Genomic DNA, 18000 nt, shown 5'->3' on the forward strand with positions numbered 1-18000 from the left:
CAGTATCAGGAATACCAAACAAGGGGCATTGCATGCAATTTTTTGTCCCTCCACTGTTCTCTTAAACCAGTCAGCAATGTGGAACACAAATTTTATTGTTTATCAAAAGGCTTTGAATTGAAGGCTTATTTCCTATTTATAATTCACTCCTTTGTGATAGTAAATGCTACCAGATACCAACAATATGATTAACAATGCTATCAAACATGTTTTTGAATTTGAGAATTCTTAACATTCAGAAATACCAGAAAATAATTTAGCTTTATAACTGAAAGGGATCTTCGAGATTATTTGTTTCACTGATAGGAAAATTAAAAGTTCTTCTTAAGTACCAGTGACTGGCCGGAGCCAAGAAGATTAATCAGGTCTCAACCCCTAGTCTTGTGGGTTGGAATGTTTCTGTTTGTTTTTAAACCATAAAAATTCAATTTATTTAAATGATAAATTAGTAACAACCCTTTATTTCATGGATGGGTCTAAAACAAAATCCTTGAAGAAAATTCCTCTAGAAAATGACTTAAATTATAAGCAACATTTCTGATAACAGCTGGAGGATGTAGCAAGTTTATGTTACAATTAACTTTACCTCTGCCCTATACACTGAGTCTTTTCAAAAAAGCTCTTAAAATGTGATGGCTATCAGGTATTTTTATATGGTGCTAAATTTTTTTAAAACTCTTAATGACAAACGAAATGCAACCAGGATGTTACCCAGGCCTGTAAGCTTCAGAGCTGTCTTTAATGGTTGGCAGTGTGACTTTAATAGGATGGCCGGAAGCAGACATGGACTTCTGGTGGCGGGGTCGTGCTGAGGGCACAGCGGAGGCCACAGTGGAGCCTGCAGAGGACATGCTGCTCGCGGACATCTCAGTAAGGCTTTCAACGTAAGCCGGTTGAGAAGATATAAAAAGAAGAGATATAAAAAGAAGAAAAGCTGTAGTTTACTAAAATTTAAGAATTAGATTTTTAAAAGTCTAATATCTTTCATGACAAACACTTAAATCAACAACAATGGTATTATTACTAACAACAATATTTTTAAAAGTGCACAGAGTGAATTTATCACCACCTTCCATGGAAAAGATTTCACACACTCTTGTTCTCTATATGTGAATCTGATATCTGTAACATTATTTTTATTGGTAAAATAATTATGACCAGAGACACCTCACACTTTCAAAAAAAAAAAAAGCACAGTTGGGAGCGATGTGTTGACGTGGCTCACTGCCCACCATTCAATAAGAATTCATAACTGCAGCAAAAATCCCCTCTCTTGAAACATCATCAAAGTGCTTTTAGCTCAGTTTTAGGTTAAACTGCTACAGATTAAAGGAGCTGCAGATTAAGATTTAGTAAAGGGAAAAGAGTAAAATAGAAATCAATTCCTGACAACCTCTCTAGCCTAAAGGCTCTTATGTCCAAGGAAGATTCATTTACCTTTGTATGCCTCATAGTAACATTTACTTTAAGTGCCTATTAACTGAGAGGAAACAAGTGTAAGAATGGTCTGTCAAGTCTACTAAAATGACTAGGGATGGAACCAAACAATTTATTACAATAAACTCCATCATTTTGTGATCTACTGATGAGCAGTCCTTACAACTCACGATGAAAAGAAGTCAAATTTTTTAAATAATAAAACACGATTTATCATTATTTGAAATAAAACACTCTGAGAACAGTGGGGTCTCAATGATCAGTTGAGATGCCCACATTTCTTTAGAGGAAGGGAAACACAGTCTTCTGTATTCGTATGTAATGATTCATATATAATTCGTATATAATTCCTGTATTTGTACAGGGTGGGTGGGAAGGGAGAACGTAAGAAGGAAGCAGCAGAGGTATAATAGAGTAAGAGTCAGGACTTCCCTGGTGATCCAGTGGCTAAAATTCCAAGCTCCCAATGCTGGGATCTCAGGTTCGATCCTTGGTCAGGGAACTAAGATCCCACATGCCACAACTAGGACCCGGTATAGTCAAATAAGTAAATAAAAATAAATACTTTTTATAAAAGAACAAGATTCAAGTAATGAAGATAAGATTAGGACACTGATAGGTTTTGCTATAGGGAACTATTTACTATCGGATTTTATTTAGAAAATCGTAGATTAAGCGAGTTACCTCCTATTTTCCCTAAATATTCTTCCATTGCTCCATTCTGCTAAACATGAGGAGGTGCCTTAGGAAGCATGGCTGGTTGCCATCTAACTAGCGATTGTTTCCTTTCCTTTTCACGTGTTCAGCTACAGGAGTTGTACCAAGAGCACTACTAACGCACAGCGATGACAGCGGCAGTCCTACCTGCATGGTGACAGTTACCTGCTGTCTTTTCCGTTTTGCAACGCTGTGTATCGATCTGTGGTTCTTTCACAGACATACGTATTCCTTCTTGCCATGCTACCTCCAGGATACACGTTGTTCTTTAAGGAGGGGAAAAAAAATGACACACATTAAAAAATTCTAGCTGCAGTTGTGGAAAGTCAAAGAAATGAATTCAAACGGCAAGTAACTCCAGAAAAATCCATGGTGGAATTTTAACTTATCAGAATCTTATATTAATAAGCTCTATCTCCCACCTCTCTCTTGAAGGAGTAAAAGTCAGAGCACAGCAAGTGCTTCACCGTTTTTTAGCTAACTGTCCTGCAGAAGCAGTTGTTTGGAAGTAACAAAAGAGCTGGGCTTTATTCATGCCTCTGTATACTGGTGATGGGGGCGGTGCACAGGTAGCTTGAGGGGACCATGCACCAGCGACAGCCCCACACTAAGTGTCACTTAGCTCCACACTAAGTTATCATCACAAACAGGAACCCTGGGGCCCTGACAGTGGAAGGCCACTCGGAAGCCTGTGGGTGTCCATTCTGCACCTGCTTGGGAAACCCTCATAGCCACTGGCCATGTGAAGAGACCAAAATGTGTGCTGTGCCACCGAGGGGAATATTTCCTCTTTCCAACTAAATAGATATACAGAGTTTTCTTTTAACTAATAAATCCCTAATTTTTGAACATGTAATTATTCCTTACTTTGCTTTTAGAGACTACTGAGGAGGTTTAACTGAAGATTAAAATTTAAGAGGAAATTAACTGGAAGTTAAAAATTTAGAGGAAAAATCCTGGAAATAAATAATAGAAAGGAGGAAAAAAATCCTGGAAAACTATAAAACTACAAAGAGATTACTAGAGGTCTGTAAAATTATCCCATGGGAACCAAATGTAGCAACTTAAGAATCCATCTTTGATCATTTCACTGTCTTGGCTGAATTGTCACACGAGTAACCTAATTTTAAACAAAAATCTAATGTTGAATAAACTCATTGTTGGATATGCTACCATACCTCCCCTTTAGAGACCTCTTAAACGTTTCTGGCTGTCTTCAGTTAACACCGCTTTCCTTCTCCAAGTGTGACGGGTGAAGCGCTTCTTCAAAACTCAGCCTTCTGAGTCTGTGCTGCCACAGGCTGCTTCCCTGGGCTTGTCCCTTTCATGCCATTGATGCTAATACTAAGTGGCCACGAGAAAAATTTCTCAACCAGAATCTTTTGGCTTATGTTAAAAAAAAATAAGTGTGGCACAGTAAATCTGAATTTAAGCCAATGCCTTCTTTAAATGAAAAAGATTGTGCTTTGGACACCCACTATGCACGTGCCCACTAGAGGAAGCAAGTGTGCTGGTATATAACAGGAGGATATAAATGTGGGGAAGCAACAGTGAACAATGCAAGGCAGCATTTAACTAATAATGTGGTCCAGTGATCAGAAAGGCTGATAAGGTAATTTTAGAGTATTCAGTTACAGGAGGCTCCAGGCGGAAGGCAGGACTCGAAATGATCTACAGAAACGTGATTTTCATAATGTGAGGGGGAACTTTAAGCAAGAGCACCAGATAGAGACGGGTGGAAACTGCTGAGTATATTTATGGAAAATAAGACCAAGCTGAGTTGAAATGACAGGTACATAGCAGAACGGCATGCAATAAAAGGTGAAATTATTTCTTCCTGTTATATGAGGTGATGACACTCTGGCAACCGTCTTCTAGTTGATATGTAAGTAAGAGGAAGTGATTTGTCTAAAAAACTGCTTATAAAAATATATTAAACCCTATTGTAGTTACATCATTTCCAAACAGATCAGCTGGAATGTAAGTGGCTATATCCATTAATTCTTAAAGTGGTTATATATAGCTATTTCATAGACCAAAGGTAATGATCACACCACATGTTTTTAAAACATATGGTTTCCATTACATGTATAAAACAATAGGTACTGGGGAGTTTAACCCATTTACAATTACGATTATGTTAGGCTTTCTGGTACCTTATTTCATGTTTCTATTTAAACTGCTTTTTTCTTTTTTCTCTCCTTCCCTACTTTCCATAAGCTAAATCACTTTTTTTTTTCTTCTATTGGCTTAAAACTTATACATTTTTTGTTCTTATATTTTTTGTCCTTAAGTTTCTGAACTCATTTTTGCTTACTGCTACAGGTGTCCCTTGTTATTCAATGGGGATTAGCTCCAGGACTCTTGCAGATTCCATGATCTGTGGAAGCTCGAGTCTTTCATATAAAATGACTGAGTATAGTCAGCCCTCCATGTATCCACAGGTCCCCTGTCCACAGATTCAACCAGTCACAGATGGAAATCAAGGGCTGACTGTACTGATTTCCTAAACCTCCCTCCCATCTTCCCTTTTAAGGCATATGCTTTTTCCTTTAATTTCTATCCCTATCTTCACTTCCTGGATATTGTCCAAAATTTTGGTTCTGAATTTTCATTATTGTTTTTTTCTTTTTTGTGTATGTTATCCCCATACATACTGTAATAAATTAGCTGATTGCTTTCAACTTCCATATATTTTACAGAGTATTGTAGATACCTTTCTCTTCCTATAAGAATACTTCCTCAGACAGCAATGTTTTCAAGTGGGTCATTGTATCACAAGAGTTGAAATACTTTAGTCATAAGAATATTCTTCTTTACATATGGGGTTGCAAAGAGTCAGACATGACTGAGCAACTGAACTGAAATGACTGACATTTATATGACAGTTTGTTTGGGTATAAAATTCTGGGTTCAATGTGCTTTTGATACTTTAGAAAAAAAAATATTTTTTATCCATTTATCTTCTGCATCCATGTTGAGAAATCCGATGTCAGTGTGCATCTTGTTCCTTTTTAGGTCACCTCCTGTCTCATTCTGAAACCTTTAAAGTTTTTCCTCTTTGTTTTTGGTATCCATATATCCCACTTTAATAAGCCCAGGAATAAGTTTTCCTTCTGTCTTCTGTATGCCTTTTGAGTCATTTTAATATGAAGTTTTCCATCACTTTTTTTGGTTATTATTTCTTCAAATAGTTCTTCCCCTTCATTTTGCCCCTTTTCCTTTCTAAACTCACACTTCCTAAATGATACTAATTCTAGTTCTATCCTTTGTACATCTTGGCTTTCCTTTGTATTTTCTCTTCATTCTTTGCTGTTATCTTAAGGTAGATGTCTCAATCTATCTTCCAGCTCTCATTATCTAATTTCTATAGTTTTCTGTTTTAAGTAGATAATGTGAATTAACTCTGTAAATTAATTATTGCTGTAGTCTGCCTTCACTGAACAGCTTATTTGTAAACATAAAATTAAATGCACCAATGAAATATACCATCAAGTAAATATTACAAACGTGAAAACTGAGGCAGGAAAGTTTAATGTACTTTCCTTGTGATAAGGTAAATGTTATTTAAAGAATTCATATTTTTTCGTTCTTAAACTACATTTATTAGAAGGTTGGCCCCCTTTGCATGTTCTTTAAATGTATGATTCACTTTAAATTTTGAAACTTGAAAAAAAATTTTTAACCTTTAAATAAAAAAATTTCAACAATAAATAACTACAGCATATTGCAATATGCCAGAATAATTACTCACACTTGGAATAGTTGAAGACTTTTTTCTTTCTGGCCCTACAAGAGGGCTTGCAGTCATTTCACTTTTTGATCCAACTGTTGTGCTGCCAAGTTTACGAGCCACATCTTTGTCCCAATCCTCTTTCTGTTCACTTTCCACGCTGTTAGCCTGAGGCCTTTTGGTATATGATACAGCAGGAGGAATGGATGGACCAGCTGTAATTTTTAAAAAAGCATAATTAACTGAAAAACAACTGACATATTTTCTTCTCACAAACAGAAACTTTTGTATTAAAAATAATCTTTGTTTGCATACTTTACACTTTGAGCTAAGATTAAACTGTTTGATTACAAAAATTAGGTCAGCCCCTGAAAACAGGATTATATTAATCATTCAGTAATATAAATCTGTGATAACTGGGGATGAAACAAGGACATAAACAAGTGAACTGTATAATGCTTAACAAAAAATGCAAGTTTGGGCAGACTTGGTTTGTCTTTGCACTTATTTGACTCTCCCCCACCATGATCACTAAAGCGTCGTTGCTTCTGGTTTGCCGAGATGCTCCGCTGGACCTTCAGGTGAGCAGGGGACTGCAGGGTGCTGTTGTTTAAGTCACTGCTGGGCCGGGACCTCTGACACAAGTTTCCACTGGATAACGATTCACCCCCTTCAAACTATATGAAGAAGAAAGACGGCCAGCATTTTAAAACAAAACAAGTTCATAGAAACAAAATACACTCTTGATTTTCCAATTTATTCCAAGTCATACAAGGAGCAATCAGAAATAAGAAAATAAAGTTTGGATACAGAACTGAAACTTGGCAAACAGGAAGGGAGAGGACCAGCTAGAACATCCTTCCACAAGAACATGTCATCTTCTGTTATCTTGATCAAATGGCTTTGGGTCCTTCTGGGTCCAAATAACAGCTACCAATTCTTGAATGGTTATTATATACTAGCTGCCATGCTGGAGGACTTCCCTGCTGGACTTCCCTGTAGGCTGTAGGGTCTGCCTACAATACGGGAGACTGGGCTCGATCCCTGGGTTGGGAAGATCCCATGGAGAAGGAAATGGCAACCCACTCCAGTACTCTTGCCTGGAGGAGCCTGGTAAGCTACAGTCCATGCGGTCGCAAAGAGTCGGACACGACTGAGTGACTTCACTCAGCTGCCATGCTAAAGTTTCTGTATATGTTACTTTCTTTAATCATTACAGCAAGCCTATGATCTATTAACCTGCACTTTTTAGATGTAAAAATTGAGGTTAAGAGATTCAAGAGACATTTTTGGGATTCAAACTCAGGTATAGTTGGGATTCAAACTTAGGGTGAAACCTAAAATTTTTACTTCATACACACACATATTTTTTGTTTTGTTTGGCTTTCTCCACCACATTCACAGAACAAAAAATGTGGTTTATTGGCTGTGACTCAGAAATTTCTTAGAACTAAGCATGGTAAACTGGGGATTGATACACTATCCTTCTCTCTATAACACCAAAGTATTTTGTTGTCAGTAACTTCTGACTGAATCACTGGCTTTCCAATGGGAAATCTAATATGCAAAGCTGCTAATGATAAAGAGCAGAGTAATACTGATAATGAAAATTTTAAAAGACAACAGCTAACACAAAGGACATAGTAATGTGCCAGAAAGTGTTCTGAGGACTTGAGAAGTATTAATTCATTTAAACTCTTTCAGTGATGCTAAGACGTAGGTACCATTCAGTTCAGTCGCTCAGTCGTGTCTGACTCTTTGTGACCCCATGAACTGCAGCACACCAGGCCTCCCTGTCCATCACCAACTCCCAGAGTCCACCCAAACCCATGTCCTTTGAAACGGTGATGCCATCCAACCATCTCATCCTCTGTTGTCCCTTTCTCCTCGTGCCTTCAATCTTTCCCAGCATCAGGGTCTTTTCAAATGAGTCAGCTCTTCGCATTAGGTGGCCAAAGTACTGGAGTTTCAACTTCAGCATCAGTCTTACCAATGAACACCCAGGACTGATCTCCTTTAGGATGCCATTACATCCTCATTTTATAGACCAGGAAACTGAAGCACAGAGAAATTAAGTAAATTGCCTAAGTCACACAGCTTGATAGTGGCTGTGCTAGGGTAGAGGATGGGTAGGAGTTCAAACCCAATGACCCTGGCTGCAAAGCTAAGGCTCTTGCTACTTACAGTAGGTTTACTAATTTATATCAATGCAATTCAAACTTCATTTTAATTCATGCATGGGCTAGGTTGTATGCTTATAAAACTTATATTAACAGGAAAATTAAAGATCTCAGGAGTAAAATCTAAAATCCAAGTAAAAACAGGTTGAAGTATTTAGAAATAATTATTTATAATACTTCCCACTTCTTAAAATTCTCTTGGCTTGGCTTCTCTGACACCACTGCCCCAGCTCTTAGCATTTCTACTGAAGAGCCCTTTCCTCTGCTACAACAGTACCTACCTGAGAGGATTAGATGAATTTAAAAAGTAAAGTCCTTCAAACAGTTCCTGGCACATTACTAAGTGGTCCTCTGATGACAACTCACAAATCTATTAATGCTATTCAACTCATTCCCTTCAGATCCAGATCTTTATATCCAAATGACTACTGAACAGCTCCAACCAACAGGAAGTTCAAATTCAACCACCCCGAACTGAACAAGCCTCCCATCTTCCCCCTGAGATTCACTCTTTTCCTATCTTGACAAATACGTCTTACAAAACCAGTCACCTACACTACAAGTCTGAGGGTCCCTTCTCTCTCATTTCCAACAGGTTATCAAACACTGTTAATTCTACCTCTTACATGCCTTGGCTTGCTGTGGGTGTCTGTCCTCTTACACCCTCTTCTCAGAGCATATCCCACACCGTACCACACTACGGACTGATTCCCTCCCCTCCACACTGAGAGCAACCTGAGAGCACAGACCTTCTAATCTTTCTATTCCAGTATGTGGCATGATTTCTGGAACGGAGCAGATACAATAAATATCAGCTGAATGTACTGATTCACTAATAGTTACTATCTACTTATAAATAATTTAATCCTATTCTACAAAATGCCTCCCACCAACTGTCAAAGCTCTGGGTTATTCTTGACTCTCAATTTATACCTTTATATTTGCTGGCCCAAAGGATCATTTGCTTTTATGGTTCAATAACCACTGGCATAGTGACTTCTTTACTCTCTCTCTCCCTAAGATAGATCTCGACTGGTCCTGAGACTTCCCAATTGATGTATAAAAACACTTGACCCACACAAGGCAAAACATATCACAAGATGACCTTTTCCTGGGTTCCCACCTATATTTTGTTTTAAATGCTGTATGTCCCTTTGTTTCAGTTACTGTGTATTCTGTGCACCTGGAATAACCATGTTGCCTTTGGAAGGGCTCTTGCATTTGGGGGATGCTGTTCTCAAGGACCTGACTGAATGAGGCCTCTCAGAGCTAAGCAAGATACTATGCCTACTCTTTCGAAACAATCTCTTCGTGTTTAGAAATAAGACTAGTTCATAACTTAGCACTGTGAATTTTGAATTCTAATAAATAAGATTGTTAGTGTTTTTATATTTTTTTCATACCACCTAGAATATATTTGCTAATATTATATCTATACTTAAGCTGTAACTTAGCTTAAAAAATAATTCACATTAATGTGAAAAGGTGAAAAACTTACTTCAGGTGGTTTTCTACCTAGAAGAATATAAGTAGCCATGACGTCATCATATTTCTGATTTATTAAGGCATCATTTATCTCATCTCGTACAAAACCCATGGTGATCATGATATCTAGAAATAAAAAACAAAATGCAAAATTTCGAAAAACAAGTTTTAGTAAACAAACCAACAAAAATGGTCAAGTTTGTCCACATTAGATATGAAAACTAAGTTCTAACATTTTGAAGTGTAACTATAATATAAAAACTTCTGGACTACTAATATACAGACTCTGTGTAGTGAGATACTTCACATCCCCAATTCTTCAGGCAGAAACACTCTCATGAGTCAATATACTCCCAAGCCTACTCCATTTCTCTCTGCCTAGCACATTATTGAGCTGAGTTCCTTTGTCCAGATAGACATACTATCTGTCTGTGACATACACAGAGTATCCTCTCTCTCTTGCAACACATACTCAGCCACTCATGGAGCAGTTTCTCTCATCACTTGACAAATTTGTTTTCTGAACTGTAGGCAGGTTGATTCTTTGGAAGGCTTGAATTCCACAGTTCTGATCAGATTTCTAACTCCCTCAAATGCTCCTCCTTTGCCATTTTTCCCTCAAGCAAGACAGGAACATGGCTGAGGTGACTCGGTTATGAGTTTCTGATGGCTTTGAGAAGGAAGAGGGAGGAGGTTTGAAGCGGACACTGACTGGGTGTGGAGGATGGACCCTGCTAAGTTAGTGGGAAACCAAGAGGGGACCAAAGTGCTCCTCCTGCTAACTCAGTGCCTCTGTATTTTTGGTTAAAATACGTGCTATATTTTGCTGACATTTATCAGTCTGAACAGTGCTGATTCTTAAATCAGTCATTCCTCTTGTTGGGAACTGTTGAAAGAAAAGAATGAGGCTTATTTACATTGTTTCCATTTTTATATCACTGTTGCCAACAAATGTTTTAGATTATAATGTATGAGAACAAACTAAGGAACTTGAATTTTTCAATGTTTAGCGTATTATCTGCAGAAAGAAAAGATGACAATGTAAGCATTTTTCAAATAAAAACTCCTTCCCATTTACATTTGAAACACAATTTTGGTAGACTAAAGGACTCTGACTTTTAGCCTAGGGAGGACAGCACCTCTCACAATACTTAAATGCTTACCTATTCTTTTTGTGTCATTGAAATCTGGTTCAGGCTCAGCATATGGCTTTAGTTCTTCTTCTTCATGACCAACATTCATCCACCGATCTTTCATTATTTGCTAGGAAATAAACTCTACATTATATTTGGCCAATCAGGACATTCAACCACTTATATTAGCTCATATTTTAGTAAATGTGAAATTTGCTAGTTTAATCAACAAGAATCATGTGACATTTTCAAACTAAAGTTACTGTTTCTAGTTTAATTAGCAGGCCAACAGAAGGTATAGGCCTGAGACATACTTGTATTAATGTATCTTATGACAACTATACCCATCATCCTGCACACTCACCAAATGAACTGACTCAAAATACACTGCCTGCTGCCTATGTTCCTCTAAAAGGAGTATTTTCACATTTGAAAATTTTAACATAAAAACCTACGGATTTTAACTTCTGCTTCGTATTTTTATAGTTAAGAATAATGAAGAGATTTTTCTCCTGGTCTTCTACCAAATATCTACCATGCTGATTTTAAAATCATCTGCTATATTTTAAAATCCTCACTAAAACATTAGGAAAGAAGAGATCATAGGAGATGGAAATCAGGGTTAGTCAATGATGATAGCTTAGAGAATATGGGAAGAGAGGACAGTTAAGATTTAAGCCTAGAACTATGAATTATTAAGAATCAGTGTGAAAACAGGCACTGGTGTGCATTACCAGAGTCAAATTTAAGCCAACACTCAAACAACAGTCAACCCTGGGCTGTTAAAAAGCAACCTGGGAGAGGCAGTCTATGGAATGAGGAAACTATTGGCAAACCATATATCACATAAGGGGTTAATACTCAGAATATATAAACAACTTCTACAACTCAATAACAACAAAAAATTGCACAAAATAAAAAATGGGCAAAGGACCTGTATAGGTATATCTCCAAAGAATATATACAAATAGCCAATAAGTGTATGATAAGAGGCTCAACATTACTGATTATCAGGGGAATCAAAATCACAGTGAGATATCACCTCATATCTGTTAGGATGGCAAATGTCAAAAAAAAAAAAAAAAAGAAAATAACAAGTGTTGGTGAGAATATGAAGAAACTGAAACTGTTGTGCACTGTTGGTGTGACTGTAAAATGGTATTGTTACTATGGTAAACAGTATGGAGGCTCCTTAATATACTAAAAATGGAACAACTATCTGATCCAGCAATCCCACTTCTAGGTATATATCCAAAGTAACTGAAAACAGGATCTTGAAGAGCTATTTCATACCCATGTTCACTGCAACATTATTCACAATAGCCAAGATGTAGAAAGAGTCTAAATGTCTGACGGATGGATAAAGAAAATGAGATATGCACATACAGTGAAGTGTTAGCCTTAGAAAAGAAGGGAATTCTGACATATGCTATAATGTGGATGACCTCTGAGGACACTGTTAAGAAAAATTAGCCAATCACAGGAAAACAAACACTGCACGATTCTACTTATATAAAGGATCTACTTATAAGATCCTTTAAATAAAAGATCTACTTATATAAAGGATGGTTTTAAATAAAACTCATAGAAACAGGAAGTAGAATGCTGTTTGCCTGCATTAGGAGGAAGGAGCAATAGGGAGCTATTGTTCAATGGCCAATACACTGCACTAGACCAGGTGAACAAACTAATCCATTTCAGATTTCATTTGAGATACCTCAACACAAGAAACAAGAGGACAAACCAGACTCCAAAACTGAAGAAAGTTTACTTTAGCCATCACTGCCAGTAAATGGAGATGACTACTTGCAAAATAATGGACACAGAATTATGAAGAATTAGACAAATTAACAATAGGAAAAAAAAAACCCTACACATAGGTCCACACATTAAAAGACTATGGACTTTAGATTGGCCAGATGAAAATAATTTTTCTTAAATCGTTTTAGCCTTTGTAAAGTATACCCCATATGCATCCAAATTTGTACTCAGAAATTTTCATTTCAAAAATGGTTATTATTGTTTTTGCTTTACTACCACTTGTACTAGGCAGACACAAGCAAGATTTTTAAAATTATCTTAGCTGAAAAAAATGTTAAAAGTAGAAAAATACTTCTTGAGGACTAAAAATTACACAGAAAAAGCAGTAAGGAAGCGCTTTGCTTTAGGCTCAAACTGTTATTATTTTAAACATTTTGGTTAAGGGCTGGAAAAATTAAAGAAAATATACAAAGATGAGACAGCAGAAGAGTTTTTCAGCTTCTTTCTAAAAAAAAAAATTCAGACATACCAATATTCTAATAAATAGGGGGAAAAAAAGTGCACAGCATGAAACACAAATCCTTTTAAAATCATGTGTGATCCTGTCTCTCCCATTATGATCCCAATTAGGAAGAGCTGAAAGCATTCATATACACAGCCTAAGAAAGCTATATAACTATTTAGATCTAGAAACAATCAAAGGTCAAGCAAGGATAATATGAAATCATTTTCATTAATCTTGTTCTCATGGAGGATTAAGGCACGTAACTTATAAGGCCCTAAGAAATACATAGTCATATCTAAGAAGCAACAAGAAGGTGTGTAAGTTAAATAAGAAGTTTAATAAGACAATAAGCAGATTATTTGAATCACGATTCTTTAAATCAAATTTTAATATTAGCAAATTATATAGTCAGGAAAGACTAGAGTTTACTCAGTAATTCACGATACTCAAATAACACTGAAAAATAATACATCAAGTTCCATTTAAAAAAAAATGGGAATTGGGAAATATTTCATATCAAAATGTACAAAGTTGATATAAGTCTATAAAGCTGATTAACCAGACTCCTTCCATCAAGCAGTTAAAGGGATACAGAGAGCTTAGACATGAAGAAGCACCCTTAACCTATTCATTAAAAACACTGAGCATCATCTCCAATGAAAGAAACACAAATTAAGGTGATTATGACTGTATTACTACCATAAAGACACCAATTACTAGAAATTATTCTATCCAATACAGAAACAAGCTGTGAACAGATACCCTCAAGTGCTTTGGGTCACATACAATCTTTTGGCAATGCTACACAGGACCTAGCAAACTGCTTATTACCTTCTGACTCAGAAACTATGGGCATGGAGTATTTATCTAAGTATATATCCCGAAGGAAAAAAGTTTATCACATTAATTTTAGCAAAAACAATGAAAACAGTTCAAATACACAACAAACAAGAAAACAGTTAAACTTTGATACATAAAGGGAAGGAAATCATTCTCATGATAAAGCAAAGAGTACAAACTATAAACGTTTAAGTTAAAAAAAAAAAAAGAAAGCAATATGAAGGCATATTACTGTATAAAAATTTGTTTACATACTGCAGATTGGTGTTTTGAAAATGGCTGTTTTTAAAAGTTCATAGATTTATTTTAATTGCAAAGTTGACAATAAAGTTCATATGAAGATAAAAGTGAAGACTAATACAATTTTTAATATCATTGTTATTTCTAAGGGAGTTTCTTAAGATTTGGGAAAAGAAATCTTTTATTTAAATTGGTATCAGGTTTCTCTGGAAAGTCAGTTCTGGGAATTGTGAAGCAGAACAGCCTTTGTATAGTGATATCTGCAATATTATGGTAGCATTTCCAATGTAGACTCATGGTTCCATAGCTGGAAAACGCAGTTTTGATAAGCTGAAACAGGAGGTTTCAGACTATACTCAAATACATCAAGTTGAACTTCTGATGAGCAAATGTTTTCATAATAATAATTTGGATTTTTAATTCTACTCAGAGAATTCTAATACTGTAATCCTTCACATTTTAATGTTAAGGATAAAAGAGTTAAATATTTGGCCATTATTGTAAATGAATCATCGTTAAGACATCAAGTACATCTTATCAACTGTACACAGAGATTTTAACATCTATTCCCCTTAAATAATTTTTGTTGGTCTTTTTGCTCTGCTGATTAGCTGAGCTGATGCCTCAACTCTGGAGATTTTTTTATTAAGTGACATGCATATAAATTTGACTCCAGTGATAAAAATGGGTCACAAAGCAGGATTAAGAGAAGTTTTTTGTCCCTATAAAATTTTAGAACTGATAAGTGTCCACAATTCTAACTATTGCACTTAATTTTCTATTATAATGGTTGAAAGTAAGTTTAGAAGAGCAGTAATATGAAAGTGGGCTTTTTTACTGCATAGATTTATCTATTAAAACATTATTAACATGTCGCTTGACCCCCAAAGGAAAAAAAAAACAAAACAGAAAAAAATTATAGGAAGGAACTAATCACATTTAAACAAATAATTCAGTAAGAAACATCTGATGACTGATTCACTGATATAAAGCATTTAACTTCCCAGTGGAAGTCACCATCCCTAAACTTCCATCCAAACACACTGTATCTTTCAGTGAAAAGTACTGTGGTAATAAAGTTACAAAGCCCAAACTAACCTGAGAGCTCTGTACACAGGGATGGCTCACTATAAGGCTGTCTCCTAACCAGCATGGAGTCCGTGTCAGAAAGCCCCATTGCTACACTAAAAAAGTACAGTTTAAGTGAGGTTAATTCTCTGAATTTTCTACCCTATCTATTAAGGCAAATAAATGAAAACAAAAAAGTACTAGAGAACAATACATGCTGAATCTCTGAAATTACTTTAGTACAGGTGAAAATATTCTTGAAAACACACGGGGCAAAATACTTAATAAGTTGTTCGGATTACAGCACCAGAAGGAAAAAATGTTAGATCTTTTTGGTTACATGAGCCTCTAACATCAGTGGGTGCAACATACTTAATACTTTTATAATAGCACCTACTATTATAAATATCTCACATATATGGAATGTATTAGGCAGCAAAACAGTGTGGTAAGAAATGAAATACCTGTTTCCAACATGCTCTAGTTATTAAATATATCAAATTTTTTGTACTAATGTTGAGAGGGTTCTACTGAATATTTTACTATCAGATACAGTCATGGAGTATTCACTGGATTCAAATTTCACTATCTTCTTTCATCCTTGAAATATTTGTACTTCCTATATACAAGGTTAGGTTTTCCTTCTTCTCCAACTAAGTCAGTCTTATCCCTATTTTGATGTTGTTCGAATACTTCATTGCAGGATGAAGAAGAAATGAGAATCTCTAGAGAAACCCACTGCACAACTTTTGAGTAGTGAAAACATCATGTGACTTTCTCTAGCTTGAACAAAAGACAAATGAGATGATCCGGCAATTTTACTAAAAACACACGGGTCAGTTCCTCGAATATTTTAATTGTCAAACTTCAACACACGGGTCAGTTCCTCGAATATTTTAATTGTCAAACTTCAAATATAGGGTAGAAAAAATTACTTACTTCTAAGCTGCCTCTCTTAATTGGATTCAGCACTAATAATTTCTTCAAAAGGTTTTCACAGTCTGTGGACATATAGAAGGGAATACGGTACTTCCCTCGTAAGACCCGCTCCCGCAGTTCCTTAGAAAGCAAAAGAAAGCATTTACTGCTGGCTGATGAAATCAAGGTGATTGGGGATAGAACATTAATATCGAATTTAGCCAATACCTTTAAATTCTGGCCATCAAAAGGCAAGGAGCCACTGACTAACGTGTAGAGAATGACGCCGAGGCTCCACACATCCACTTCAGGCCCGTCGTACTTCTTCCCTTGGAAAAGCTCAGGAGCGGCATAAGGTGGGCTTCCACAAAATGTGTCCAACTTGTTCCCGACTGTAAATTCATTACTAAAACCAAAGTCAGCAATTTTAATATTCATATCAGCATCAAGGAGAAGGTTTTCAGCCTAAGAAGAAAATAATAAAAAGGACAATGTAAAGAGCCTACATAAAATAAAATGTTCATTATAACTGTTCAGATCTTAAACATGTATTCTTGTCTCTCTTTTTAAGATTATGTGAATTTTTTATTATTTAAAAACTTTTTCCAAGCTTCACTGAGGTATGATTGACAAATAAAAATTGAATATATCTAGGCTTTACAGCATTACTTTTTAAAAGGGTATACAAAGCAATAATTTAATAAACCTATACATTGTGAAATGATTACCATAATCTAGTTAATTAACACATCTATTACCTCACAGTTACTTTTTAAAAATTTGTTACTAATTCTTATTGGAGTTGCTTTACAGTTCTGTGTTAGCTTCTGCTGTACAGCAAAGTGACTCATTTATACGCATACATACATCTGCTCTTTTCTGGATTTCTGTCCCATTTAGGTCAGCACAGCACACTGAGTAGGGTTCTCTGTGCTATATAGTATGTTCTCTTTAGTTATCTATTTTACACATAATAGTGTATATATGTCGGTCTCAATCGCCTAATTTCTTGTCTTTCATTTTTAATATAACATCAAACTGAGAAGCCCAGTAAAGTACTTCAATATCTAATTGTTCAGAATTACATCTATATAGGACTGAATTTTAACACTATCACTTCATGGCAATTAGATGGTATATAAAAATGGAACAATGACAGACTTTATTTTCTTGGACTGCAAACACTGCAGACAGTGACTGCAGCCATGAAAGTAAAAGATGCCTGGGAGAAAAGCTATGACAAATCTAGAGAGCGTATTAAAAAGCAGAGACGTCACTTTGCCAACAAAGGTCCATATAACCAAAGCTATGGTTTTTCCAGTCATCATGGATGTGAGATTTGGACCACAGAGAAGGCTGAGTACTGAAGAACTGATGCTTTCAAACTGTGGTGCTGGAGAAGACTCTTGAGAGTCCCTTGGACTGTAAGGAGATCCAACCAGTCAATCCTAAAGGAAATCAACCCTGAATATTCACTGGAAGGACTGATGCTAAAGCTGAAATTCCAATACTTTGGCCACCTGACCCAAAGAACTGACTCACTGGAAACAAGACCCTGATGCTTGAAAGACTGAAGACAGGAGGAGAAGGGGACAACAGAGGATGAGATGGTTGAATAGCACCGCTGACTCTGATGGTCATGAGTTTGAGTAAGCTCCAGGAGTTGGTGATGGACAAGAAGCCTGGCATGCTGCAGTCCATGGGGTCACAAAGAGTCAGACACGACTGAACGACTGAACAACAACGACAAAGACTGAATTTTAACACTATATACGAAGGTTTCATTTGTATGCATATATGTAACTGTTTGGGCTTCCCAGGTGTTGCTAGTTGTAAAGAACCCACTTGCCAATGCAGGAGATGTAAGAGACGCAGGTTCAATCCCTGGGTTGGGAAGATCCCCTGGAGGAGGGCATCTGGTCCCATCACTTCATGGCAAATACATGGGAAAACAGTGGCTGACTGTATTTTTCTGGGCTCCAA

The 18000-nt window shown here is 36.3% G+C and overlaps 1 protein-coding gene across 5 annotated transcripts in view; it reads right to left on the bottom strand.

The window, feature by feature from the left end:
• The window catches only part of MARK1 (microtubule affinity regulating kinase 1), a 140945-nt gene that overhangs the window by 14101 nt on the left and 108844 nt on the right, over positions 1-18000 (bottom strand). For 4 of the 5 annotated variants that reach the window (XM_025286082.3, XM_025286083.3, XM_025286081.3 and 1 more), the window contains exons 8-15: positions 16246-16482; positions 16039-16158; positions 10716-10815; positions 9566-9678; positions 6411-6564; positions 5909-6102; positions 2320-2420; positions 712-876 (exon numbers count right to left, since the gene is read on the bottom strand). In XM_025286082.3, the coding sequence (XP_025141867.2) occupies positions 712-876; positions 2320-2420; positions 5909-6102; positions 6411-6564; positions 9566-9678; positions 10716-10815; positions 16039-16158; positions 16246-16482 (1184 nt within the window). Of the gene's footprint in view, positions 1-711; positions 877-2319; positions 2421-5908; positions 6103-6410; positions 6565-9565; positions 9679-10715; positions 15216-16038; positions 16159-16245; positions 16483-18000 lie in introns of those variants that run through there. The other variant, XM_025286085.3, reaches the window with a different exon arrangement.

The sequence above is a fragment of the Bubalus bubalis genome, chromosome 5, assembly GCF_019923935.1.
Source record: "Bubalus bubalis isolate 160015118507 breed Murrah chromosome 5, NDDB_SH_1, whole genome shotgun sequence".
NCBI lineage: Eukaryota > Metazoa > Chordata > Mammalia > Artiodactyla > Bovidae > Bubalus > Bubalus bubalis.